This window comes from Magallana gigas, chromosome 8 (genome assembly GCF_963853765.1).
Source record: "Magallana gigas chromosome 8, xbMagGiga1.1, whole genome shotgun sequence".
Lineage (NCBI taxonomy): Eukaryota > Metazoa > Mollusca > Bivalvia > Ostreida > Ostreidae > Magallana > Magallana gigas.
In genome coordinates, this window is record NC_088860.1 from 11,504,012 (window position 1) to 11,530,681 (window position 26,670).

Here is a 26,670-nt window from a genome sequence, read left to right on the forward strand (position 1 = left end):
TTTCCCAAACTATTACCATTTTGTACACACATACAGCAAGGTTAAAGACATTATCAACTTTATTTTTAAAATAATTATGAAAAAAAAAATGATTTCTTCCGCCTGTAACTTTTTTATATATGCAAATGTCAAATGTATTGTATTATTGGAACTTCATTTTCAATTTCATAGGCTAAGTCCGGTATGCATTATTTTAGAGGCAAAATAACAACTTAACTTTACAACTATTGATATGATAAACCCATGATATCGATTGAAGGAGTAATGTCAATTTTTTTTTATAACAAACACATTAATAAATAAGAAATAGTTTATGATTGGAGAGTTTGCTTGCTCGATGACTTGCCTCGAATAAAAACATATAAAATCCATGCAGCCATACTTTATGAATTAGGATCGAACTCCCACCGCAAACAGCATGTTTTCATTCTTTATTATGTGATAATAAAACATTGATCATATACTTCTTTTGCTGAGTTAAAACATAAAAATGTTTCTTACCAACTGTTAAAAGTAATAAAAATTTTATTTGCATAATAGAAATATATCTCTTTTCCAGTCTTCGTGTCCAATGACGAGACAAATAAAGAAAATAAATGAGATATCTATTACTGATGTTCGTTTTTTTTCTAATACAAATAAACTTAAAAGTTTTAGAATCACCAGGTAAAGTTTTCCATATGATATTGTTTTCACTCTATAAACGTTATGGCAGTTCGTGATGCTAGTTGTGATGTTCTCCATCGCCCCAAGTCCCCATTTGTTTAATATTCGAACTACATAGGTGCAAACTGAAGGTGTAGAATTATACACCTATTAACAGAATTCTTAGAACATCAAAGAAATAAATTATTTGCACAAATAACAAATTACAGATTGCCAGCGTTTCTAACATTTTAAGATTATTATTAAATAAATAAAATTTTAATAGAATCGAAATAAAACTAACTCCTGTCAGTACTTCAGTGCATTGGTTATTATCGTCACCATGTCAGGAAAATATTAAATAGCTGAAAGTATTTACATTGTATTGTGCTTATTACTGATAAAAAATACACTAGGACTTAAATGCTGTACAATTGTTTGGAAAATTAGATGATCTTAATGACATTATGATATCAGTACGATGCTTTGTTTTCACATACATATTTCTTACATAATTTTGTTTTCTGTTAAACTTTGATTTTAGGGGCTAAATCGCATAATACCAAACGAATTCTCTATACCATGATACATATTATCAGTAATATAGGATATATTTTAGCATAAAAAGTAGAGAACTTATCAGTAGCTGTACAAAATATTTACTCAAGTCTCCATATTCAAAAACGATCTGACAACTATATTGAATATTTATGAAACACCAACACCAAGCATCTCTATGCAATATCTGACGTAAATCATTGTCACAAGATGAATCGTTACATTATTATTGTGTACAGACTCAACATCCCCCACAACCGCCACAACCGCCACAACAACCACTACCACCAAAGCCTCCTCCAGCAGAAAAGAATGCTAAATCACTTTGATATGTCATCTTTAGTCCTCTTCCAGTGAATGCTGAATCACTTTGACATGTCCTCTTTGGTCCTCCTCCAGTGAATGCTGAATCACTTTGATAAGTCCTCTTTGGTCCTCCTCCAGTGAATGCTGAATCTCTTTGATATGTTTTCTGTCGCTTTGGTTTTTCAACACCATAACCATAGTATTTGTTGTTTGTCAGGAATGGTAGGTGTAAACCCGCTGCAACTAAAAAGGACGTCTTTTCATCACACAATATTTCCAGATTTCGTCCTGTCGATTTCATTTTTGGGTTCGCACAAGGCATACATAAAACATGAAGGAGTGAAATGGAGAATGAAAATGCCACATAATGCAGAATTCGACCCATTTTCATTTTATTGCAAGTTAAGATACCTTTTTTGAGTTCAAGAGTAAGTCCTTCATATTCTAGAGAACTATATTGAGAAACATATATTGTTTCTTTTTGCTGTAAATGTGTTGAACCAAGTTGGTACACCTTAATTTTTAGAGGGTCTTCTTTACTGCAAAAAACTCGGGAACCTGTCAAACCGTCAAGTTAAATAAAAAAATATTAGAACTTATGAATTAAAATTATTTTTTTTTATTCCAAATTGATAAATATTTTCGATTAAAAGTATTGTACGTATAGCTTTTACATTATTTTTAAAAATACATACAATAAAGCGATTCAATACCTCTTTTGACCACTAGTATCGTTGAATCCCCTTCTCCAGTTTTAATCAATATCGCTTTTTCCCCAGCACTTGGACTTAATGATAAGGAGCCTTTCGAAATCTGTTTAAGAATTTCATTAACTATTATAACAAAATATAAAAAGGCAATGAAATGAAAAAAAAATCAGAAGATTTAAATCAGACAAAAACGATATTGCACAATCAATGTTTATTAAAACAGTCACACTTATGTCCGTTATGTTTGCGGTAGCAAGCAATAGAGTAGCTCTACGTTAATTTGGTCAATGATTTAAAATGGTATATTAGTTATGAAAAGATTGACTCGATCTTTGTTCGGATTCATAATTGTCATTTCAATTAAGGTATAAAATTTCTTTTCTATCTTTTCTTTTGAAAAGAAAAGAGTTATCTGGTAAATCATTTTTGATTCTTTTCAAAATATTGCTATTGTGGTTTATGATTAGACATTTCACAAACTCTAGGCTCATAAAACATATTTTGTCTTTAGTTATTTGTCTTTAAACTTTGCTATACATCTGATGAATATTAATGTGATTCACCATCTATAAAGCCACTGCGCATGAGGGAAGGAAAACCCAGCATTGAAAACACGATGGAAGACAATTTATTTACCATTTATAATCAAGTACTTAATTGAATAATTCTTTTACTAGGTTATACTCGAAACATCATTATTCCGATATTGAAAAATGTAAATCGATATAAATTGTTAATTGTTTGTAAAAAGGGGAAACAGGATTTTAGCATCATCGACGCGGTTAATAACCCCCTCCACCTTTCTAAGGGATTCATGTACTGACCAAAAGTGTTTATTTATTCTTTATTCAAAAATTCTTCTAAACTTAAGTTAATTTGTGATTTATAAAGTTAAGAAATTGAAGTTTGAAGGATATATAAATAACATTTTTAGGAAGAAAAAATACTTTGAGGCTGAGGATCGGAGAACCTTAGGTTCAATTTGGCTCTAATTCCTATTCCATCAATCTAAATGGTCGCTGATTACAGATTTCCCTTTGTTTACTCAGAATCAACAGTAGATATTTACTAATGAACCTGAAGTGTCATGCAATCTCACTGTATTTTATCTCTGAATAAAATATATTTCGTTTAAACAAAGTTTACATAAGAAAATTGAATACATGTACTTATATACGATGACAGACATATTCTTACCAATGATATATTTAGGACTTGGGACTTGATTAATTAAACACCATAAACCCTTTTGTAAACATGCAAAAAAATGATTATAACATTATGTTAATCATATGATTATCAAAATACGACTTAAAAAAAGAATTGGTGATTTCATGCAGACCTGTCCAAGACATTCACAGCACTTCGAGTATTTTTCTGGAAATATGCATTCACACGACATTTTAACACAATTTATTTAGCATATTCACTCGGGGAATCATATGTTCTTATACGATAACGATAAAACCAGAACAGAAAGCACTTATCTATGCAGAACTATTTGCTATGGCATTTTGAAATTAATGTATCCGAGGGCAGAAATAAGACAAAAGCAGAACAAGTTTTGAAAATAGTGTTTGATTGTTCAAACGCTTCCTTACCGAATCAATTTTAAAGCAGATCAATTCAATATAAAATGAATTTATGAGTTTTATTTAAATGAACGTTTTCCTGCCTCATTTTTATCTACTTTATGTATTTTGATCTTTCAAGTAGTAAATGTAGCTATGATTCGTAGTGTATTTTCTGTACACAATGCCTTTATAAAAAACTAGTGAAAATTAAGATTAGAATAGACGACTCTTTCAACGAAAATTTAATTTCTAAAAAAATGCTCTAAAAAATTACTTTTTGATCATACAACGGAAAAAAAAGAAATAATAATGATCATATGGAAAGTTTTTTTCGCGTTATAAGTCGTCATTCCCAGTTTACAGGTCGTTAAAGGTATCACACCGGTAATCGACCAATGAAAATGAACAAAGGTATCACACCGGTAATCGACCAATGAAAATGAACTTAGTCAATTGTAGTTCCATAGATACTTCAGAATTATTTTTCCATGACTGCATATTTACATTTTCCTTTATTCAGTTTTAAATTATTTTGTACCACTGAGTAGGATATTTTAAGTATTTTGTTAGGTGGTGATCTTTTTTCACAGGGACTACTTCTTTCAGGGCACATGCAGCAGCTATCTGGGGAGTGTGCAGTCTGTTTACATAAAAATGGAAAACACGTGGTTTTGAGGGTAGACCTGTTTGGAGCTAGATATTTTGAGAAAAAGCCGTATCGCTTGCCCATTTTATGGTGTTAGCTGATGAGATAGGTAACAAATAACATTTCCTCCGAATATTTTGTCATGAAAAATACAAACTGAGTTTATGAATTTTTTCCCCTCTAGAGTGCTATATAGTGAAAACACCGGTGTGATACCTTGAAACCGATTCAGAATTACACATGATTGAGGTTGCCATCTAAAATTAGTTCCAGTGGAACTGAAACAATGAAAAAAGAATTAAAAATTGAAGTTGTCATGTTGTAACAAATATGCATTTATAAGGAATACATCTTCATATATAAACAAATGATACAAACTCTTGAAAGCATCGGGTTTTCCCCTGTTGTTAGGATTTATTTACTTTTAAACACCGTGATATTTCAAACGTTCGTCTTTTTATATGATACATAAAATATTAGAAAATCGTGTAAAGATTCGATTTCTTAATATGTTTAACGGTGCTACCGTTGTGGCAAGCGCAGCAAGAATTACACATACCTTGCATCATTGTCAACTTAGTGTTAATTAGTTATCAACTAACGTCAAAGAAATGTTGAGAGAGAGAGAAAAAAGAGAGAAAAATGGAGAGAGAATATTATATTGTATTTCTAAGTTTAAAACAAAATCTTACAAAATACATGTACATAGACTTGCTTCCCCCTAAAACTGTTCTGTACTTTTGGAGAGAATTGATCAGTCTGTAATATATAATTTTTGTTTTATTGAGTCAAAAGTGTTGACGATAAATACATTTTGCTACCTTATTTTTTTTCATATTTTTTTTTATTTGTTTATTTTTGCATTATAATTACATATGTTATCCGTGCCCCCGGTCCCTGTTTGTAGATGTGTAAATTTCCATTTTCAAATTAAATGGTTTAACTATATAAAACATCTGCATAATTTTTCTAACTGTTAATGTTTTCTCTTTTTTTTAATTTAGTTTAAAATGTCATATCTTTTATTTCCACCATACTCATACTTACTATAGGTCCTACATGCATGCAAAATTAGCTTAAAAATTTGATCGATATTACAGTTTAGTATAGCTCTTGCTAGTATATATATATATAATTTCTCTATAAAAAAAAATGCATTTATCGCGGGAAATATAGTGCGAGATCACTGTGACGTCATAGTTCTTAGAGCTCGCATCGCTCGCTGGTACTGTGCGCCGGCGAGCTGCACTCGCTCTACTAAATCATTTGTTTGTCCGTCACCACCTCTCTTTTTCAGATTTTATATCGATTCTTACTCAAAAGGATATTCAGAAAACAATTCCTCGAGACCATTTTCCCCGAGATTCGTCCTTAGATTAATAAATTTATAATGAATATTTTTATTTAGTTTATCGTTAAATCAGTGTTTTCTTAATTCGAGGTCTATAGGGTTCAAATTTTATAAAAATAAAATCCAAAAGTAATACCTGTGATTTTTCGGGAAGCTGGTCATTTCCAATAAAATGTGCAATTGCTGCCAATTTGTCTTCAAAAAAAAACTGCAAAACTGACGTCATCTTTTGGACATTGTGTATGACCCGGCAAATGAAACTTTTTCCGTTTTTGCTTCGTAATCTGTGATGCATGATTAATGAAATATAGTAAACCAAATTATATAAATTATCTTATCAATTAAAAATGTTTACATTGGTACTAATTAATAATTTTTTTTAGAAGATGTGAAAAAATAACCTGTGCAAGGCGACTTGACAAATGTCCATAGCATCCGAGATTGGTCCAGAAGCTTGGTCCGACAACTGATTTACATTTGTTGACATATTGATCTCTTCATATTCACCCTGTTCCAAAACCAGTTCAATATTTCCCAGCGATGGGCTTAAAATACTTCCGCTAACCTTACACTTGGCCGCCGTTAGGGTGCTGAACATTTGCATGTCTTTTTCAATACTAAATACACCGCCATTCTGATACATAGGATTTTGCAGATAAAACCCAAATTTTTGTTGACATCTGCCAATTAATAAAGACCCTCCGTTAATAAAAGTTCTTTTTGCTGATAACTCAATGAGAAGAGTTGATTCTGTAGAGTCCTGTCGAATCGTAAGATTTTGATTGTTCCAGGTCATATTTTCCATTTTGCTTTTTAACTTTTGAACGAGTCGAAGTTCCTTGGCTTCATTGATTTTGAATATTTTAATTTTCACAGTTTCCTTGTTGACGGAAACAGGTGTTGTTACAGCAATAAAGTCTATTACAACTGCGCCTTTTCTGCTAATACAACCGTCCATATCCGACACGGTTAGTCTATAAAGCTTATCTTCAAGATTAAGTCCTCGGAACACAGCACCGGATATAGCAAAAGACTCATTATATAATTCTCTCCAATTTTTTTCTGTTCTTTTATACGCATCAAAAAGTTTGGACCCTGGATTTCGATCACAATCTGTATCATCATGGGTTAGTAAACAACCAAGCAACGACTCTGTGACATGTTGATAATCAATGGGATGTAGTTGATGTGTGTGCCAGACAAAATCAATGTCATAGCATGGGACGAGAAAATTTGAGAGATTATTCTTCTGTGTATAAAGATAAAGGTATTTTTTGTATCTCGTTATTGCAGACTTGAGGAACTCAGGATCTCTATAATGTGGAAGAAGAATGTTATATACAAAGTCCTGTTGTCTATGAGTCGCTGCCACGAGATCAAACGATTTAGTTTTACCTCCTTGTGAGAGAGTACAAGAAATAAGTTCATTCAATACATTCTGGTCCAACTCAAATGGTTCATCAGGAAAATTACGTGACCATATACCCTTCGTAAACGTATAGGCACCGTCTGCTTTGATTATCGAATGATCGAGTACTTTTCTAAAATACGTTCGACAATACTTGGTATACTCGTGAGGTGATAACATATGACAGTGCCATACCCAAGCGATATCGATTGGTGGCTCTAAATTTTGAGGAGATATTTTATCCTCAAATGCAACAAGAGGAAGCCAAACTTTTTCGTAGCGGCGAACAGCATATTGAAGGACAGCATCGTTTCGCAAATATTCCAAATGTCTAACTTTGACCAGGAAGTCGTATTCTGCCTGGGAGGCTTTCACAAGATCCACCCCAAATTTGATATTTTTATAGTGAGTCATGGAGTCATTTTTGTTCCTTTAAAAAAAGAATGAATAAAAACAAATCTTTCTAAACGTTAAAGTAAAGAAACGGAGGAGATTTGAAAAATCTAAAATAGAAAAAAACCCCTATATTATGGGAAATTAAAATGCCTGTACATTTAAACACTTCACGTAATCATAACGTAATTATGCCTTAATTTCATTTTTGCTTTTTTATATATATTAAAAAGTTTGGTTACAAAAGAATAGACAAACTATTTTTAGGACAAAAACCAACTTTAAAATATATTCTGTATATAAATATAGCGAAGAAAAAAATAGGTATGGAATGTTTATTTCCACATCGGCTTTCATATTATATTTAATTAATGAGTAAACATGTAATATATTTTTTAAGCAAAATTATTATGAAGAAAAATGAACATTAATTAAACGTTTTTCAAGACAAAACTGTAAAAGGAATTGGAAGTCAACGATTTCTGATTATAGAAAAATATAAATCTCAATAAAGATAATAAAAACTAGACTCTTGTTGCTATAGCAACAAAAAGGTCTTCCGTTCCTCATGTATTAATCTGCACAAAAAATCCAGTTATCTTGTAAACAGAAAATGGATATAATATATATATAAGTTTTGTGTCTTGATCTATCACAGTTTCTGAGATCTTATTCATACTTTGTTTTTAAAAAAGAAGGCTATCTGAGATATATGAAATGTCTCACCGGAAGTAGAACTTTTTTTACCATGTGTAGATGACTTTTTGTATTTCTATAGCTAAATTGTTACTTCAATGCTAAATAACCAAAATATTTTTTAAGATATCAAAATTGGAGTACTTCCTGTGACGACCGGAAGTTACGCCGGATTAAACAAAATAGTGTTAACACATGTAAATACATAGGTCTATCATCCCACAAAGTTTGGTTGTTCAAGTCGTTCCCGTTTTTGAGATCTCGTCGAAATAAGATTGTTGGTCTCCGGACAGAAAACGGGCAAACGGAAGTGTTCAATGTAAATTGTATTAAATATTTCTTGTATACTTGCCTTTTGTACATTATTTTTCATTTATCTAACTAAAATATGAAAGGGAAATAGTTAAACTGATAAACAGCTCGATTTGTTTGACCTCTTCCGGTGTAGACCGGAAGTGACGGAAGACAAAATGACACCGGTTAAACACATTTTCAATCAAATGTCTATCATCCATGAAAGTTTCGTGTCTTGATCACTTATAGTTTCTGAGATCTCGCGGGTACAAAATATGTTTTAAAAAAGCTACCTGAGATGATTGAGATGTCTCACCGGAAGTAGAATTTTCTGTTGATTTAACATCACATAGATGACATATGTAAGGATCTATACTAATATCTTTATTTTACGGAAAATTAATTAAATACGTAAAAACAAAAAATATTCAAGAGCTTCCGGTGACGACCGGAAGTTACGCCGTACAAAACAAAAATGTTTAAACACATCTACAACTATAGGTCTATCATCCCACAAAGTTTGGATGTTCAAGTCTTTACCGTTTCTGAGATCTCGTTGGTACAAGCCTTTTCAACGCGGGACAGGAAACGGACGACCGGAAACGATTTTTGACAAAATGAAAAAAACGCCTCGAGATATTGTCATTTTCTTCCATTTCAGAAATGTTCACATAAATCTATCCAGTCATCTCTGAGAAATCTTGTGGACAAAAACTGGGAAAAAAATAATAATAATAAACTAGATTCGATCTCGTTGCGAGCAACGAGTGGGTCTTCCGTCCAATAATTTATTTTCACATGATTTAAAAAAAAATAAAAAAAATTCAAAATATTTAAATTTTATCCAATCATTTCGACAAAGATGTCATTAGACGCAGAATTGTAAGTGCAACTTAGATATCATGTTTGGAAATTATTCTGATGTCATTTAAACACAATTTAATTAAATTTAAATTTTTTAAAAAAATTTAAATTCATCCAATCAATTCGAGAAAGATATCATTAGACGCAGAATTTAAAGCGCAACCTTAATATTATGTTTAAGAACTAGTCTGATGTCATTAAAACACGATTTAGCTAAATTAAAATTTTCAAAAAATTTACAAATCATCCAATCAGTTCGACAAAGATGTCATTTGACGCAGAATTGTAAGCGCAACTTAGATACCATGTTTAAAAATTATTCTGATGGCATTTAAACACGATTTAATTAAATTTAAATCTTTTAAAAATTTTTAAATTCATCCAATCAATTCGAGAAAGATGTCATTGGACGCAAAATTCAAAGCGCAACTTAGATATTATGTTTAAAAATTAGTCTGATGTCATTAAAACACGATTTGATTAAATTTAAAATTTTCAAAAAATTTAAAATCATCCAATCAATTCGACAAAGATGTCATTAGACGCAGAATTCAAAACGCAACTTAAATATCATGTTCAAAAATTTTTATGATCTCATTTAAACACGATTTAATTAAATTTAAATTTTTTAATTTTTTTTAAATTCATCCCATCAATTCGAGAAAGATGTCATTGGACGCAAAATTCAAAGCGCAAATTAGATATTATGTTTAAAAACTAGTCTGATGTCATTTAAACACGACTTGATTAAATTTAAAATTTTCAAAAAATTTAAAATCATCCAATCAATTCGACAAAGATGTCATTAGACGCAGAATTCAAAACGCAACTTAAATATCATGTTCAAAAATTTTTATGATCTCATTTAAACACGATTTAATTAAATTTAAATTTTTTAATTTTTTTTAAATTCATCCCATCAATTCGAAAAAGATGTCATTGGACGCAGAATTCAAAGCGCAACTTAGATATTATGTTTAAAAACTAGTCTGATGTCATTTAAACACGATTTGATTAAATTTAAAATTTTCAAAAAATTTAAAAATCATCCAATCAATTCGACAAAGATGTCATTAGACGCAGTATTCTAAGCACAACTAAGATACCGTGTTTTAAAATTATGCTGAGGTCATTTTAATGCGATTTAAATGAGTTTAAATTTTTTAAAAAATTTAAAATTCATTCAATTAATTCGAGAAAGATGTCATCAGACGCAGAATTGTAAGCGCAACTTAGATATTAGGTTTTAAAATTAGTCTGAGGTCATTTTAATGCAATTTAAATGAGTTTAAATTTTTTTAAAAATTTAAAATTCATCCAATCATTTCGACAAAAATGTCATTAGACGCGAAATTCTAAGCACAACTTAGATACCATGTTTTAAAATTAGGCTGAGGTCATTTTAACGCGATTTAAATGAGTTTAAAATTTTTAAAAAATTTAAAATTCATTCAATTTATTCGAGAAAGATGTCATCAGACGCAGAATTGTAAGCGCAACTTAGATATTAGGTTTTAAAATTAGTCTGAGGTCATTTTAATGCAATTTAAATGAGTTTAAAATTTTTTAAAAATTTAAAATTCATCCAATCATTTCGACAAAAATGTCATCACACTTAAAATTGTAAGCGTAACCTAAATATTATGTTTTGAAATTAGTCTGAGGTCATTTAAACACGATTTAATTAAATTTAAAATTTTCAAAAAATTTAAAAATCATCCAATCAATTCGACAAAGATGTCATTAGAGGCAGAATTGTCAGCACAACTTCAATATTACATTTAAAAATTAGTCTCAGGTCAATTTATTAAGATTTAATTAAATTTAAATTTTTTAAAAAATTTATAATTTATCCAATCAATTCATAAAAGATGTCATCAGACGCAGAATTGTAAGTGCAACTTGGATATTATGTTTTAAAATTAGTCTGAGATCATTTTAACACGATTTAATTAAATTTTAAATTTTTAAAAAAATTAAATTTCAAACAATTAATTCGATAAAAATTTCATTGGACACAAAATTGTAAGCGCAACTTAAATATTATGTTTTAAAATTAGTCTGAGGTCATTTTATAACGATTTAATTAAATTTAAAATTTTCAAAAAATTTAAATTTCATCCCATCATTTGGAAAAAGATTTTATTAGACGTAGAATTAAAGTGCAACTTAGATAATATGTTTTAAAATTAGTCTGAGGTCATTATAACACATTTAATATGAGTTTTAAAATTTAGCTTCCCTACTCGGAATTTCCAGACAATGATTTTTCTCGTGATGCTAGACTATTATGTCCTCTATCATTCCTGAAATTTTCAGCTTTCTATCTTTTCTCGCTTTAAAATAGATGTGTGGACAATGAAAACTCATCGAAAGTGTGTTCTATATCTTGACCCCGGCTAGCTTCCGTACTCGGAATTTCCGGACAATGATTTTCCTCGGGAGGCTAGACGATCATGTCCTCTATCATTCCTGAAAATGTCAGCTTTTTATCTTTGGACGTTTTTGAGGAGATGCGTGGACAAGACGTTTTCGTCAAAAACGTGTCCTATATTTTGACCCCAGCTAGCTTCCGTACTCGGAATTTCCGGACAATGATTTTCCTCGTGAGGCTAGACGTTCATGTCTTCTATCATTCCTGAAAATTTCAGCTTTCTATCTTTGGACGTTTTTGAGGAGATGCGTGGACAAGATGTTTTCGTCAAAAACGTGTCCTATATTTTGACCCCAGCTAGCTTCCGTACTCGGAATTTCCGGACAATGATTTTCCTCGTGAGGCTAGACGTTCATGTCCTCTATCATTCCTGAAAATTTCAGCTTTCTATCTTTGCTCGTTTTTGAGGAGATACGTGGACAAGAACTTTTTAAAAAATGACAAAATGGCGGACAAGTCCGAACCGGAAGTGATTTTTTCAAAATAAAAAAAAGCGTATCAAGTTTATATAATAATAGATCGATGCTGAAAATATGACAAAAATCGGACCACCCATCTCCGAGAAATCTTCTGCACAAAAATTGTAAAGAAAAGAAAAAGAAAAAAAAAAAACCTGAAAAAGAAACATTACAATAATAGAAGGGTCTTCCGCTGAAGACGGAAGACCCTAAAAACCTTACAATCACTATAAGGTCTTCCGTTGGAAACGGAAGACCTTAATAAGCGGTTAGCTGATTTTAATTACTGGCGTGCGACCAGTTCTCGCCGAGTACCATTTCTCGCCAGTACATTGTGACGTCATTTTATCAGCACATAAAATTATAGACGAAAAATGACGTCACAATGTACTGGCGAGAAATGGTACTCGGCGAGAACTGGTCGCACGCCAGTACAGATGTAATTAACCTAATCTTTAACAATCTTATTTATATAAATGGAACCTTTATATGTGAAAGCAGAATGCAAGACGAGTAAAACAATTTAAATATTTATTCTATGAAGGTAAAAAAATATGTTCTACAGATTTGGATATCATTTATATATCCTTTCTTTATGTTACATTGAAACTCATAGTAGGTTCTTACTAACAAAATAATATTTAAAAGGCTTTATTAAAGTTATTTTAATTTTTTTTTAAATCACTCATTGACAAGTTATACAGGTATAAAATGAACTGTGGATTAGAATAAAAATCAGATAAAAGAGGACGAAAACGAAATTGGTGTTAAAACAATTCTATGTAAACGACAATTTAGAGAGGGATTCCGGCATGCAAAGTTACCGATGTTCTATATACACGAGACCGATATAAACTTTACATTGTTTAATTGTTTTTATATCTATTGTTCTAAAATAAACTAAAAAAAAAGGTTTGTTTTAGCTGACATGGTATAACGATATACTGAATTATTCAATAAATCAGACACTATCAAAATTAAGCTTTCTCAACATCAATCACGAAATGAAATGATGTCTTTAAAAAATCCAAATGAAAACTAACACTTTGAGAAAGGTAAATATAGTTGTTTCAGATTTGCGCGAAACAACCCGTAGTTCAAGTATGGACGAGATTTGTTAGGAAAGTTCGCGCACTATTTCGATTGTGGGCGGACTATTTGCATGATACAAGCGAAACTTTTCATATATAAACTTGGGTATTTTCTAAGAAATATGTAAAGATTTGTATATTTTAAATGAACCATAAAAAATATACAGCATAATTACTTATTTTGTACGCATTTGTCCTTATTAAAAATGTACCGTTTAAGCGCATAAAAATATATGATATTTCATGTGACATCAAAATGACTTATGAAGGTCATTTTGTGAAAGTTTCAATTAATTTGAAGAATTTCAAACCATTTTATCGCCGAATTTGGACGAACAACGTTCGAAAATGAGTCAAAAACTTTGACGTCAATGGACATCTCGGAACACCAATACTGGGCCTTCAATTAATTTTGTGTGTACGCAGGAAAATCTCTGAAGGAGACCCAAAGATTTTTTTAGATGCTGTTATTTTTAGAACAAAGGTTTACACTTAGAATCACAGACATTTAAGGATGGAAAACCTTATATTTTAAGCTCTTGCAGCAGACCTCCCCCCTTTACAACCCGGATCTTGCACCTATGGATTTCGTTCTTTTCCCTTAAATCTATCGACGAAACTGCGTGGAAAGAGTGTATTGGACCTAAATGATCTACGATATGCCACAAACGACATTGTATAAAAAAGACAATGATATGAACGTTCATTTAATAAATAGGTTAATTGATTTGAAAAGTGTGTGGAACTGAAAGGCGTTTACATTGAAAAAGAGTAACATGTTTTACTTTCAGTTGTTTGACGTCACCTGACGTGGAAACATGAAATGATGCTCCGTATATCTTATTCATGCAAAGTATAATAATCGCTGTATCTTTTTTAAAAACTCAAATTCATATGATTTTTTGCATAGTTATTTTCAGTTTACAGTCATTTAATAAAACATTCGCCATCCTACAAAGTACATAACAATTTTACCGTAAATCACTTTGTCCGCGAACTTTTCTAACAACCCTCGTATATGCATTCTCTTAAACCTTTCGACTGTCAATATCACAATCAAGTTTCAACTTTCACAATCTGTGTATTTTTCATTTGATGAAGAAGGCTCGACAATCGCGGCCATTTTTCGACTGTATTGATCTACTTTACATGGAGAACTCTCAATAAAAATATAGAAGAACACCAACATTTTTAAGATAAATTACTAGTAATGGATTCTTTCTTTACAACACAATAGTTTATAGCTTACCAGTTCGTATATCAAAATCTTAGGAAGATCAGAGGGTTAATTTGTTGACCATCCAGCTCTTTCAAAGTTAACGTAACGAATTCATTTTGTAATGAAATGGGAATTCATTAACCATACTTTAAAAAAATAATACTAGTCTCTTATATAAACTCTTTTTTTTGTAATTATCATACATTAAATATCGTTGTTGTGTCTAGTTTAATTCTAAGAGATGCTAGTAACATGTAATGGGTATCGAATCTATTTTAGTCATGTTCCTTCCATGTTGTAAACTTTGTAGCCTACGCAGTACAGTTAAGGCGGCCAATAAAAATATCGGCAAATTTTTGTGATGAAAACGCATATACTTTAGTTCAACTGGCATGTCCTTTTTAAAACCGATAACAGTCACTCAAATAATATATATTTCTAAAATATATATATAAAAGTACAATATTTTATGTTCATAGTGGTCACGTGATATGACAGTCGCATGGTACAAGCAGATGTATTTGTAGTTTTGAGGTCATTTGAAAAATTCAATATTGCAAGGGCATAGTCATGTCAAAATTCACAACTGAATTATAAAATAACTTAATGTTATACCGTAGATTTTGAAAAACGCTGCGAACTTCGTGAGATAAGATTATTTGTTAGTAGTAACCGTAATTTATAATGCATTTGTTGAATAATTTTGAAGGTCACAAGGTTAATTTCATTAAAAAATAATTAATTTGTAAGATTTTACAAGGATCGTAGAAGTTTTTAAGTTACATAGCATATTTCAAATTCACATGTAAAAGTTTGTCAGGATCAGTTAAGCGTATGCCCTTGCAATTAAGTGATTTATTTAGGTACTCAGCTTTAAGATATACGGTATTTTACACAAAACAGAGGTTGACTCTTTATACGATGTATACTTATATAACAAAATGAAAATAAGTCTATATAGGTAGCATTCTACTAATAATAATGTTAAACAAAATATTCATTTATGATTTTCCGTTAATCTATGACATTTAATTTTCTTCGCTAAAAAACTGCATGATAGCCTTCAATGACTTAACTTAATGCGTCATTTTGGAGCATATGACGTCATGTTTTGTAGTAAAGCGAGAACGACATCTCGCTTATATTTCAGTGTGTAGGATATAACGGACCTCAAAATTGTAAGTAATAGCATTTGTTGTTTTCAATTAAAAGGTTAGCATAAATTAATTTTGCTAATAAATTAATGAATAAGTAGTTTTGAGATTTTTAATATACTGTGATGTCATAATGTACTTGTACATTTCCCGAACTTTTTGTCTGAACGGAATTTATTGACAGCTTTAACTGTGCTGCGTATTTACATCCACCCAGTAAATCAAAAACTTTTAAAGCTACTTATATACAATTTTTACTATTCATTTTTATATCAAGACATGTAATTTAGCCATTTTATTTTGTCATGTTGTAAATTTTGTATGTACATCCGCCCAGTTAATTCAAAATTTACAACATGACATTCATTGTTGATTTCTTGGCTTAAATGTTTACTTTTTCAAAGATTTATCGTAACAACATGTTAATTAGTGCTTACCTGTCTCACTTTAGAAATATTTGACATTAATTCTCTCGGCTAATACAAATACGTGGCAAGGTGAGATATATTCTTGTTATAATGCCTATCGTTTGTGCTTTATAAACTATTTTATTGGAATTTCCCTGGCGTTGCGCAATGAAACAAATCAGTTAAATACAGCCCGCATAGAATAAATTAACAACATTAAAAAGGAAAGCATGTGAAGATCAAAATTGGTTTTTCCTTTGAGTAAGAATAAATGACAAATTTTATGCGTATTAATCCTGAAAAATGATTTTAAGTACGCAGTAGAATTAATTTTTGCAACGAAAATACATGTTTGATAGTAGATGTTTTATTTAAATTTGATAAGAATTGCAAAATTGTAATTATACCGAGCGCAGCGAGAGGCGGGCGAAGCCCGCCTCGCGAAGCGAGGATTAATGGTAACACGTATATATAAGAAAATCATTGAAAAATGAATGTTGAATCAGGGGTACTAAGGCCAAAAAAAAATTCTTCCAGCCCTGGGCGCCGCCATATTGGCAGCCATATTGTTTTTAAAAAGTTAGTTCGATCATTGATTGACTGGTACTTATCGATGTTTATTGCCCCTAAACTCGATTAAATAAGTTCCAGTGTTTCAATAGAAGGTAATTTGAATTAAAAGAAATAAAAGAGGACACCAGATAAGTTTCAATAGTGCTTCAATCAAGAAACACGACTTGTTCAATGTATGTCTTATCAAATTATCAGATGGAAAATAAAAACATTAACGTCAAGGAACTGATCTTTTAGATACTAAATAAAGTATTCAAATTTATTACAGCGGCATTCACATGAATTGAATTGATGAACAATGAAAGAAAAAATAAAAAAAATCGGAATCATGGAACTCTCTTCGGGTATTTCCGTTGAAAAACCTTGAACGTTTTACGTCTGAAATATGACGTCATAATGTAAACTGAGCACGCGACGTTTAGTTTAACTTTGACGAATGATTTGAGTAGGCATTAGGATATGTGTGTGTTTTTTAAAATAGATTTTATTATACAAAAATCGAACTGCACTGTGCTAATCTGCGCTCGGTCCAACGGTCACACCGTTTACATATTAATTTGAAAGTACACTTCAAAGGCAACTGTATGATATATTTAGAGTTGATTTCTACACAAGTCATAGATTGATATACAAGCGTATATCTTGTATTCTGATCGCTTATGCGTATAAATACCACAAACCAAACTAGTGTCATTGATTGCATGTGTAAACAACTTTTGTAGTTGATAAAAAAAGAATTTTATTTTTAAGGGATTATTACATATCCATTATACATCTTTTATCAAACCTCGAATTGATTATTTTCAAGGTCATGATGCAGACTGTCTGGAGGAAAATTCTTGATATTTCATTTTTTGTATTTTATGGTATACCCTAAGCAAGTACAATGTTTTGTTAAATGAATAAACAAATTAATTTGTCTTGCTGTCGGAGAGACTGTTTTCCATTAACTTTTAAGTAGTTAAAAAATGTTTTGTTAAATGAATAAACAAATTAATTTGTCTTGCTGTCGGAGAGACTGTTTTCCATTAACTTTTAAGTAGTTAAAAAATGTGTTTTGATCTTGGCCTCTTGTTGCAACTCGAGACTTTCACTTTGCTGAATATCCCGATCACTTCCGGTTTGGTTTAATTTTGCTTAGGGCTTTCGGATTCTTTTAAGTGGCTAATGAAAATGACGTAACAATTATATAAAAGGAAAAAATATAGTGATTTGACGTTTTTTGGACAATGTTGAGTACAAAACCCCCCCACCCCCAACAAAAAAACCCCCAAAAAACAAAAAACAAAAAAACCCCAAAAACCTAGTGATTCCCGCCTTTTACCGTTATCTTCATTCTGGCTATTTAAAGTGTTTTTTAACTATCACTAAAAACTACTATCAATCACAAAAGGCCATATTTAGTGTTGCAGTAATTATTTGTTCAAATATGATATAATTGTTAAAGTACTCGGTAACATTACCTAATTCATTATAAATGTATAACGAAGGCTGCTTTCGCTAAATCAATCATTATCACATTGATCTGATTAAAAATGGTTTAATAGCTAATACGTTCATTTTGAGCATAAGCAAATTATACATAAATGAGCAATGAATGCTTTTTATAAAAACAAATCTTTAATGAAAAACAAAAATATGTAAACAGTCATTTTCAATTTTACCTCATTAAGACTTTTAAAGCGTAAAAATGCAAAATCATAAGATACTGATAAAGAAGAGTTTATTCTTACGATATAATTGTTTCATTCTGCTGCAATGTCTTATGAATAAAGTTCTTTGCAAAACTGAAAGAATAGATAACAGAGAACTGAAATGATAGGGATACAAGCGGTACACAGTTATAAATATATGATGAAACAAACATAAACCGGTCTTAATATATATAAAATATATATCGCCCAAAATTTTAGGAAAATCAAATAGATGCACTTTTATATTTATACGCCTCAATGGAGATTGATTTGGTAAAAAGGATTGCATGACCCTCCTGCCACCTCGTCGCAAATAATCTGGCATCTGGTATGAGTTAAATAAAGCTTTGTAATATATTGTAAATATAAATTATAAGACATCACACTTTACATATCAATACAAAATTGATTGCATTGATTATCCGTTATGTTCATGATTCGTAGAAAAGACAACATACATTATACAAACATAAGACAGCAAAATAAACAATGTTAGAATATATGCAATAATTAAGTGACATGTTCCGTACTTTCAACACAAAAAGCTCTTATATGACAACAGTCATGTCATGTTTTAATCAAACGCCTAAAAAATCTTTTCAACAGCATTAAAGACTTGTAATTACTATCTTAGATTGACAACCTGCTCAACCACCACATCCGCCACCACCACCACATCCACCCCCACATCCACCACCACCTCCACAGCCTCCACCACCCCCGCATCCTCCGCCTCCACCATCACCCCCGCAGCCTCCTCCGCCGCCGCCCCCACAACCTCCTCCGCCACCACAACCACCGCATCCGCCACATCCACCCCCACCGTCGCCACCCCCGATGTCTCCACCACCCCCGCCACCAAAATCACCTCCATCGGAATTGATGACACATTGGCTTTGATCGAAGCCAACGCCACAAGAATCAGACACAATCCCTCCGGAAGCACATCCTGCACTGACGTTTGCACCGTAATTGTGATATATATAGTGATTAGAGGGCGTCAAGTACAACAATCCTGCAGCCATCATGAAGGACATATCTTCATCTGGAAACCTTTCCACTTTTCGTCTACCTCTTTTTGCCAATTTCGGTTTAAGAGACTCTCCTGGTTTCCATTTTGTTGGGCGAGGAACACATAGCACATGTAGCAAAGCGACAGAAAATGAAAGGGTCACATATTCAAGAATTTTATCCGATTTTAATCCACTGCAGGTTATTGTGCCTCTATTCAAGTCTAGTGTTAGACCTTCATATTCTAGAGGTTGATATTGAGAAAGATAAATTTTTTCTCCAGTTGGAGCACTTTTCGCATCAATTCGGTATACTCTAACTTCCAAATGACCGGGGTTACCAGGGATTCCTTGCTTACCTTTAAGAAGATATTAATCAAATCATAAAAAATTATTTGTTAATTTCCTTGAAATTTACTCAAAGATATTATTCTTAAGATACCTCGAGTCCCAGCAACTCCCCGGACAAATCCTGTCCATTTTCCTATAAGTATCATAGAATCACCTTCTCCAGTTTTTATAAGGACTGCTCTTTCCCCAGCACCTGGATTGAGGGATATATTTTCAGATGTCTGAAAACAATCAATTGGACTAAGTTATTGCAACATCAGGTAAAAATATACAAAATAAACATTTCAACATCAATTTTTTTGTGAACGAATTATAAGATACAAGATATTTTTACTTCAATTACATCATGCTGAGCACGAAAATATTTCATCTAGGAATTTAGTTTTGTTTTTGTTAAATGCTTTATCTAGATGATTTATGTTGATTGTTGTTAAAGTTTTGTAGGTTCGAATTTAGTATCAGTTCGTCAAAATGAAAAAAATCCTTAATATTTGTTTTGAAACATACATTGTATTTAATTGATGCAAATCACTTTTATTTTAAATACAATCCTGTGTTATTTTTATGATTAAACATCCTGCATATACATATTTTTGATAAAAAAAATAACATACGAATTTCTGAAATGTAAAGCATGTGGCATATTTTGTTTCCTTCTGTGTAAAATGTCACAACAGATAAATCTCTTCTTTAACAATGTACCTAAATTTTCACTTCAGAATAGATTACTCTTAAAATCAAGGTTTGTTTCAAAACTTCTCTTGGTGGTTATGCCTTATGGCCAGTTATAAACATTCATTGTTTTAAATACTATATGAACAATTTTTTTTCTAAAAAATAAAACATAATGTGAATGTCCTCCGACCCTTAGCCTCAACCAAAATGAAATTAAAAGAAATGTATCACGGATCCATGAGTTTTACAAAATTTTTACAAAAATCCCATGACAGATATAATCGAATAATTATAAAAGTTGAAAATCAAAAGGGTTGAACCGGTGCATCAATGACTCGAACTCCTTAGTTATATGTAGTTACAGTAGAAACCCGTGGACCCACTTGGACAAGCATTTCATTGAATTACTGATCGTTATATTGACATAAGTGTCTAAATTTTCAATTTAGAAGGCATATTTATACATGGTACAAATAAAAGAAATCCGAAAATTTAGAGTTATTGGACATGGCTGAGGATCGGAGATCGTTAAGACATTTTATAACCTGTGTTTCAATTGGTAGCTGGTCAGTTCCAATAACATGTGCAACTGCTGCCAATTTGTCGTGGAAGAAAACATGCACAACTGATGTCATCGTCTTAACACTGTGTATTATCCGGCAAGTAAAAACGATATTTCCATTCGGGTTTTGCAATCTATGATTAATAATGAAAGAAAGTATAAAGAATGATTTATATTTTAATGCCAATATTTGTTTTTGTTAACAGAATAGTTTAACAATTATATGGTTACAAACTACTAAAATAAATAATTTACCTATGCGAAGCAACTTGGCAGATGTTTTCGGCATCAGATTTCGGCAAAGGAACAGGACCCCATAATTGATCTACATTTGTTGGCATGTTAGCCTCTTCATAGGTACCTGGTTCCAAAAGTAAAACGATGTCAGCAAGAGACGGGCATCCAAATCTCCCATCAACGATACATTTGGCTGCCGATGCAGTGCTTAACATTTGCATTTCCCTTTCAAATTTGAAATAGCCGCCATTACTACGCTCGGGGTTGTGCAAATAAAACCCAAACCGTTCTTGAAAACCACCAATTGCTTTGGATCCTCCACCAAAAAAGTTATGTCTTGTAGCTAGCTCAAAAACAAGCGTAGCATCTGAAGGTCCATATGAAAATTGTACATTACTGAGATTATTCCAGGTCATGTTCCCCATTTTGCCTGTTAATTTTTGAATACGTTGAAGTCCCTTTGACCAATTGTTTTTCAATATTTTCAGTTTAATATTTTTGTTGCCAACTGGATTAGGCAAAGATATAGAAATATTTTCAATAACTGCTTCTGCCTTTCTGCCTGAGAAGCCTTCAATGTCTTGTTTAGTGAGAAGGTAGAGTCTACCTTTTGGAGAATCTCCACGGTACATGGCACCTGATTTGATAAATGATTCATTATACTCCTCTTGCCAAAGTTTTCTTGTTTCTTCATAAGCATTGGAAAGCTTAGATCCTGGGTTTCTATCGCTATCTGTATCGTCATGAATGAGCAGCCAACCAAGCAACGACTTTGTGACTCGTTCGTAATCAATTGGATGGAGTTGATGGGTGTGCCAGATCAAATCAATATCGTAGCAGGGTACAAGAAATACTGTCGGATGTTTTTTCTTCAAAAAAAGATACTGTTTGTATCTTGTCAATCCCGCTTCAAGAAACATCATGTTTCTATAATGAGGCAGATGGATGTTATAGACAAAGTCTTGTTGCCGATGAATGGCTGCCAGAAGATCAAACGAGTCGCTTTTACTTGGATAAGGTGGAACAGTGGGACATTTTCCATACACGATGTCCTGGCATAATTCGAATGGTTCATTGGGATAATGACGTGCCCAAGTAGACTTTGTTAAGTCGTAAGCAGCTTTGGATTTAGAAACAGAATGATCGAGCACTTTTCCAAATAACGACTTACAATACGAGGCGTAGTTATGTGGTGATAGCATGTGGCAATGCCACACCCAAGCTATATCAACTGGAGGCTCTAAGCATTCTGGCAAGATATATTCGTCGTTTTGAGATGCGACTAGAGGAAGCCAAAGGTTCTCGTAGCGGTGAATGGCATACTGAAGAACTGCATCGTTTCGAAGGTATTCTAAGCCATCAACCTTGAGCAGAAAGTCGTATTCATCTTGGGCGGCTTTCACAAGGTCAACTCCGAAGACAATATTCTGATAGTTAGTCATGGTTGTTTCTCTAGTTTAGGTACAAAAATAAAAACAGTTCGTAAGTCTCGAAGTAGTAAAGCTATTATTTAACAATCTTTTAGCGAGCTCTAAGAACCAGTGTGCGCGGGAAAAAGAACAAGCTAAACCTACAGTTTATCAAACAAATTTTTTGTCTACGTCCCATAATGCTCTCTTATGTTTTCACCCGTTTTGCTATACCAAAAATGGCCGAATTCGACTCGTAATTTACGGTGTCTTAAGGTTTGAAGACACGTTTAGAGTACCGCATATGCTTTGTCGAGACTCAAGAGATTTGTTACTTGCTTCCATATCTTCGTATTGAGTTGAGATACGTAAACAAAGACGAGCAAAGTTATGGATGACGTCACAGTGCTCTCGCGCTATATTTCTCGCGATAAATGTAGAGGTGGATCAAACATCTGTAATGCGTGTACTAGCTATTTCAGTATAGACTATGATAGGTCTTTAAAATTGTCAAAATATTCAAATCAAAACATACATTTACTACTGTGACATTGCTTGTGGGTTTTTTTCCTTATATGTATCCGATGCTTAGCTCCAGTACCAATCTAATGCTTTTTAATATACACTACTTATTCATATGACTGATTGACACATATTAAACCTGTCATTTTTTTTGTCTTCTAAATACTGTCAGGTGAAGAATATTAAATGATAGTACGATTTTTGTTTTTCAGAATCGATGATTATTATTTGTTTGCAGCATTCATGTAAATATATTGTAAATCATCATACAGGCACCGCCGCAGATTCAAAATAATTACTTTTCCATTAATCGACAATTTCACGATCCAAGCGTGTAAAATTAAACATAAAATGAACATTATAATGTAATTCTGAATGTTTAAAGGTATTTGCACAAAGTTTATTGATAGGACGATATTCTAATTTATATTATTAACGTACACGTTAATATTTCTTGTTAAATGATAATAAAGTATGACATTCTAAAGATTTAAGATAAACATTTTCTATCTTATTCAACTTCTTAATTACAATCATTTGATTGTTAAATTTGATCATACCAATTAATAATTTCATTTTACCTGCAGTTTTTAAACGATTTAACTGGGGACTCAAAATACCTTAAAGTAGAAAGAAGTTCTGTTTATTAAATATTAAATAACTTTTTGTGACATAGATCTGTTTTCGCTATAAAAAAAAACTAAAGAGCATATTTTTATATAAAAAAAAACTTGTTTTGAACTTGTTTTTATACCCAGGATGTGAAATAAAATTCTATCGCTTATAATGTTATTGATATTTACGTAGTTTCTTTTCGATAGTCAACATTTGAATTAGGTCACGTAGATTTATTTGCTATACACTTAACAAACTTAGAAACACTGGAAGGTAAAATCGATATGCATGGCCTCCTTGGAAAATACAAAGGTAAACCAGGTCTAAATGCCTCATAAAAATTTGATATGACTTTCTGATATACTTTTCCAGAATCAAATTTTCAAAATACATATAAAAAAAGCTCACGTATGCACAATGTACGTGTATACAGTTTATAAAATGTGTTGAATTATTAAAGTACATGTAGTATGGGACACCTGTCGATAATAAGTTTGATAAAGTACATTTTAATATAAACACTTTCATCATTTTAAATTTTTCAAAAATCACCATTTTACAAATTTCAAATTTTACACTATTGACGAAGATATATGTTTTAAAAGTTTTTGGAAAGGTAGAAATCTTAAAAAGCCCATTGAAGATTCGAAATCATGAATTACGGATTCATGGTTAACGCTCCAATTTTGTGAAACAAAAAGATATAACATTATACTTGATTTTATTTTTTATTTCGAAAGAAGGTCGGCAGGTGTGTTACAGTCTAGAAGTGTCACATATCACCTTTAATTATAGATCAAAGTATTCTACTGAAAAGATATCACCCGTGTCAATGTATATCTTACATCAAAGTGTAATTACTCGGTCGTGATGAAATTATCAATTTATGCTAACATGATCATGAAAAATACATATTTACTATTTATTAAAACAGACAACAGGGATGACACATCTTCGAAATAAAAGATCACGAAATAAACTTTCCTCAAGTTTGCAGTTGTGCATAGTATACGGAATCTATAAAACATGCCGAACCATTACGTTGGTATAAGGGTACCTGTCGATGTTAATGTTGAAAAAAAAGTAGATAATAAGATCACGAGATGGAGTTGTGAACTCAGGTGTATCGAAACCGTGGGGAAGTGTGACCGTGCCTGTTTGAAGCTATAAGTACACAGTAGTATTTCTTCTCTTTTTAATCATTTCTTTTGGTGACAAATTTTGCACTAAATTTATTTTCTTTTATGCTCATTAAAACGAGCGTTAATATAGAATACAAGAATGATTAAAATAATTTTTTTTGTTTTTGTGACACAATTAATTATTTAATTATGAATTTTGCAAATTTTAAAAAACCCATTCTTTGTATACATATAAGAAAAATACCTTTAATCTTATATCTACAGCATTCACACCGAAAAATATTTCTCCAGTTTTTCAGACTATAGGTTTTCTACGTTTTAAACCACATATAGCGAGCAATCTCATGATTTAAACCCTGGATGTAGAAGTTGAGAAAATAATTTGACAGCGGGTTATTGTTGATTTTTTGTGAAATATGCATGCATTCTAATATTTAAAATGTCAAAATAATAGGTCTGTTACAAACATTCAGGGAAACTGGAGTCGAAACAAATTAGTAGAAGCGTACACCGTCTTCGGTTCCAACATTTACACGTTTTCCAGAATCAAAATATGAGGGAGTGGTTGTAGGCTATGCCAGTTCACTTCTCAAAAGAGAATACATCACAACAAAGCTTTCTGTAATCATTACTACCTGAAATGCGCTTACCTTGTCACACTTTTACACGTATCACATGGTTGACATTTTCTTCTGCTGTTCAAGTTTTCTTATGAATGTTTCCAGTATAGCAGCTAGTCCCCGACTATCATGGACTACAACAAGTTTGTGTTTTGTTCAACTCTATAAATAGATTGAAAGTGCGTAAACATGAGACGTTGTGTGCAGACGAAGGAATGTATATAAACAGGCGACGTTTTGTCCTTTTGAAGGGTGGGTCATGGAAGAGTCAGTAAACTATGTGATATTATGATAACGTAGGTTTTTACTGCGAAAGAAAAACAAGAGCTACAGTTATGTTTAAAAAGACTCCGTATCTCCTATTCTAACACAGCTTGAATCTGCTTTGGGGTTTTTTTTCTCGCTTTTGATGAATTTATCAGTGCATGCGTTGTGAATCAGGGTAATAAAACTATATAAATACAATCGTTAACTTTCATACCAGTACATAACATTTGCCGCTTCAAAGGAATGTTTGCGTTTGCTTGACTGAAAAAATGGTGTATTAAAAGAAAAGGTCCGGTAATTGCTCATTTCGAACAAAATCTATCAGCCACATATATAGACCACGTGCAACCGTGAACAAGGTAATTTTATGCAACGGCCTTTGGTATAATGAAACAAACTTTCCTGTTTAAAATCAGCTAGATCATGTGATATATTGCGATTCATGTCAATGTAGACATGACCATGTATTGTCAAATTATACGTTATTATTATTATCAATTATTATCATTATCAAATATTATTTAATTAATACTCTTCTTTAAATATCATTTTAAAACGCGCATTTACTATAGTAGAGAGTGGCAATCAATTTTTGCATTTTAGAAGTGCATTGCTCTCTGTATTCCTATAATTCAAATAGTCTTTTATGAATTGAAAATCGGGCAAAAATATTACAGTCACCTATAACTGGGGGATGGACTGCTCACAGGGGTATCTACTATATAGATGTCATTCACATATACATTTGGTAATCTATATAGTGTAAAAGGTCCGTGTCCATCTAG

The 26,670-nt window shown here is 31.8% G+C and overlaps 2 protein-coding genes across 5 annotated transcripts; both read right to left on the minus strand.

The window, feature by feature from the left end:
• Positions 1 to 121: 121 nt before the first annotated feature.
• Positions 122 to 16,604, minus strand: LOC105349186 (uncharacterized). 4 transcript variants are annotated; one of them, XM_066067999.1, is made up of 6 exons: positions 16,239 to 16,599; positions 6,192 to 6,470; positions 5,927 to 6,074; positions 2,223 to 2,322; positions 1,921 to 2,067; positions 130 to 1,752 (listed from the first exon to the last, which is right to left on the minus strand). In XM_066067999.1, exons 2-6 carry the CDS (start codon positions 6,431 to 6,433, stop codon positions 1,445 to 1,447), a joined length of 945 nt encoding a protein of 314 aa, XP_065924071.1. In that variant the 5' UTR covers positions 6,434 to 6,470; positions 16,239 to 16,599; the 3' UTR covers positions 130 to 1,444. The 4 variants fall into 4 exon arrangements, with proteins under 4 accessions (XP_065924070.1, XP_065924071.1, XP_011457180.3 ...); XM_011458878.4 differs by having other exon boundaries at positions 134 to 1,752; positions 6,192 to 7,628; positions 16,239 to 16,601; XM_066067997.1 differs by lacking the exon at positions 16,239 to 16,599 and adding an exon at positions 13,952 to 14,950 and having other exon boundaries at positions 134 to 1,752; positions 6,192 to 7,628.
• A 2,354-nt stretch (positions 16,605 to 18,958) lies between these two features.
• Positions 18,959 to 25,803, minus strand: LOC105328318 (uncharacterized). The gene is made up of 5 exons (XM_034473387.2): positions 25,649 to 25,803; positions 21,329 to 22,762; positions 21,057 to 21,207; positions 19,928 to 20,057; positions 18,959 to 19,844 (listed from the first exon to the last, which is right to left on the minus strand). The coding sequence occupies exons 2-5, from the start codon at positions 22,750 to 22,752 to the stop codon at positions 19,123 to 19,125; spliced, it is 2,427 nt and encodes an 808-aa protein (XP_034329278.2). The 5' UTR covers positions 22,753 to 22,762; positions 25,649 to 25,803; the 3' UTR covers positions 18,959 to 19,122.
• Between the last annotated feature and the right edge of the window lie 867 nt (positions 25,804 to 26,670).

Excerpts from the sequence above, each read along its gene's own strand:
- LOC105349186 (XM_011458878.4), bottom strand. The coding sequence starts at position 7,612 with ATGACTCACTATAAAAATATCAAATTTGGGGTGGATCTTGTGAAAGCC. Across the intron at positions 6,075-6,191 it reads TGTCAAGTCGCCTTGCACAG|ATTACGAAGCAAAAACGGAA; the intron begins GTTATTTTTTCA and ends CATGCATCACAG. Across the intron at positions 1,753-1,920 it reads TACTCTTGAACTCAAAAAAG|TTGCAGCGGGTTTACACCTA; the intron begins GTATCTTAACTT and ends CGTCCTTTTTAG.
- LOC105328318 (XM_034473387.2), bottom strand. The coding sequence starts at position 22,752 with ATGACTAACTATCAGAATATTGTCTTCGGAGTTGACCTTGTGAAAGCC. Across the intron at positions 21,208-21,328 it reads TGCCAAGTTGCTTCGCATAG|ATTGCAAAACCCGAATGGAA; the intron begins GTAAATTATTTA and ends TATTAATCATAG. Across the intron at positions 19,845-19,927 it reads GGGAGTTGCTGGGACTCGAG|GTAAGCAAGGAATCCCTGGT; the intron begins GTATCTTAAGAA and ends ATCTTCTTAAAG.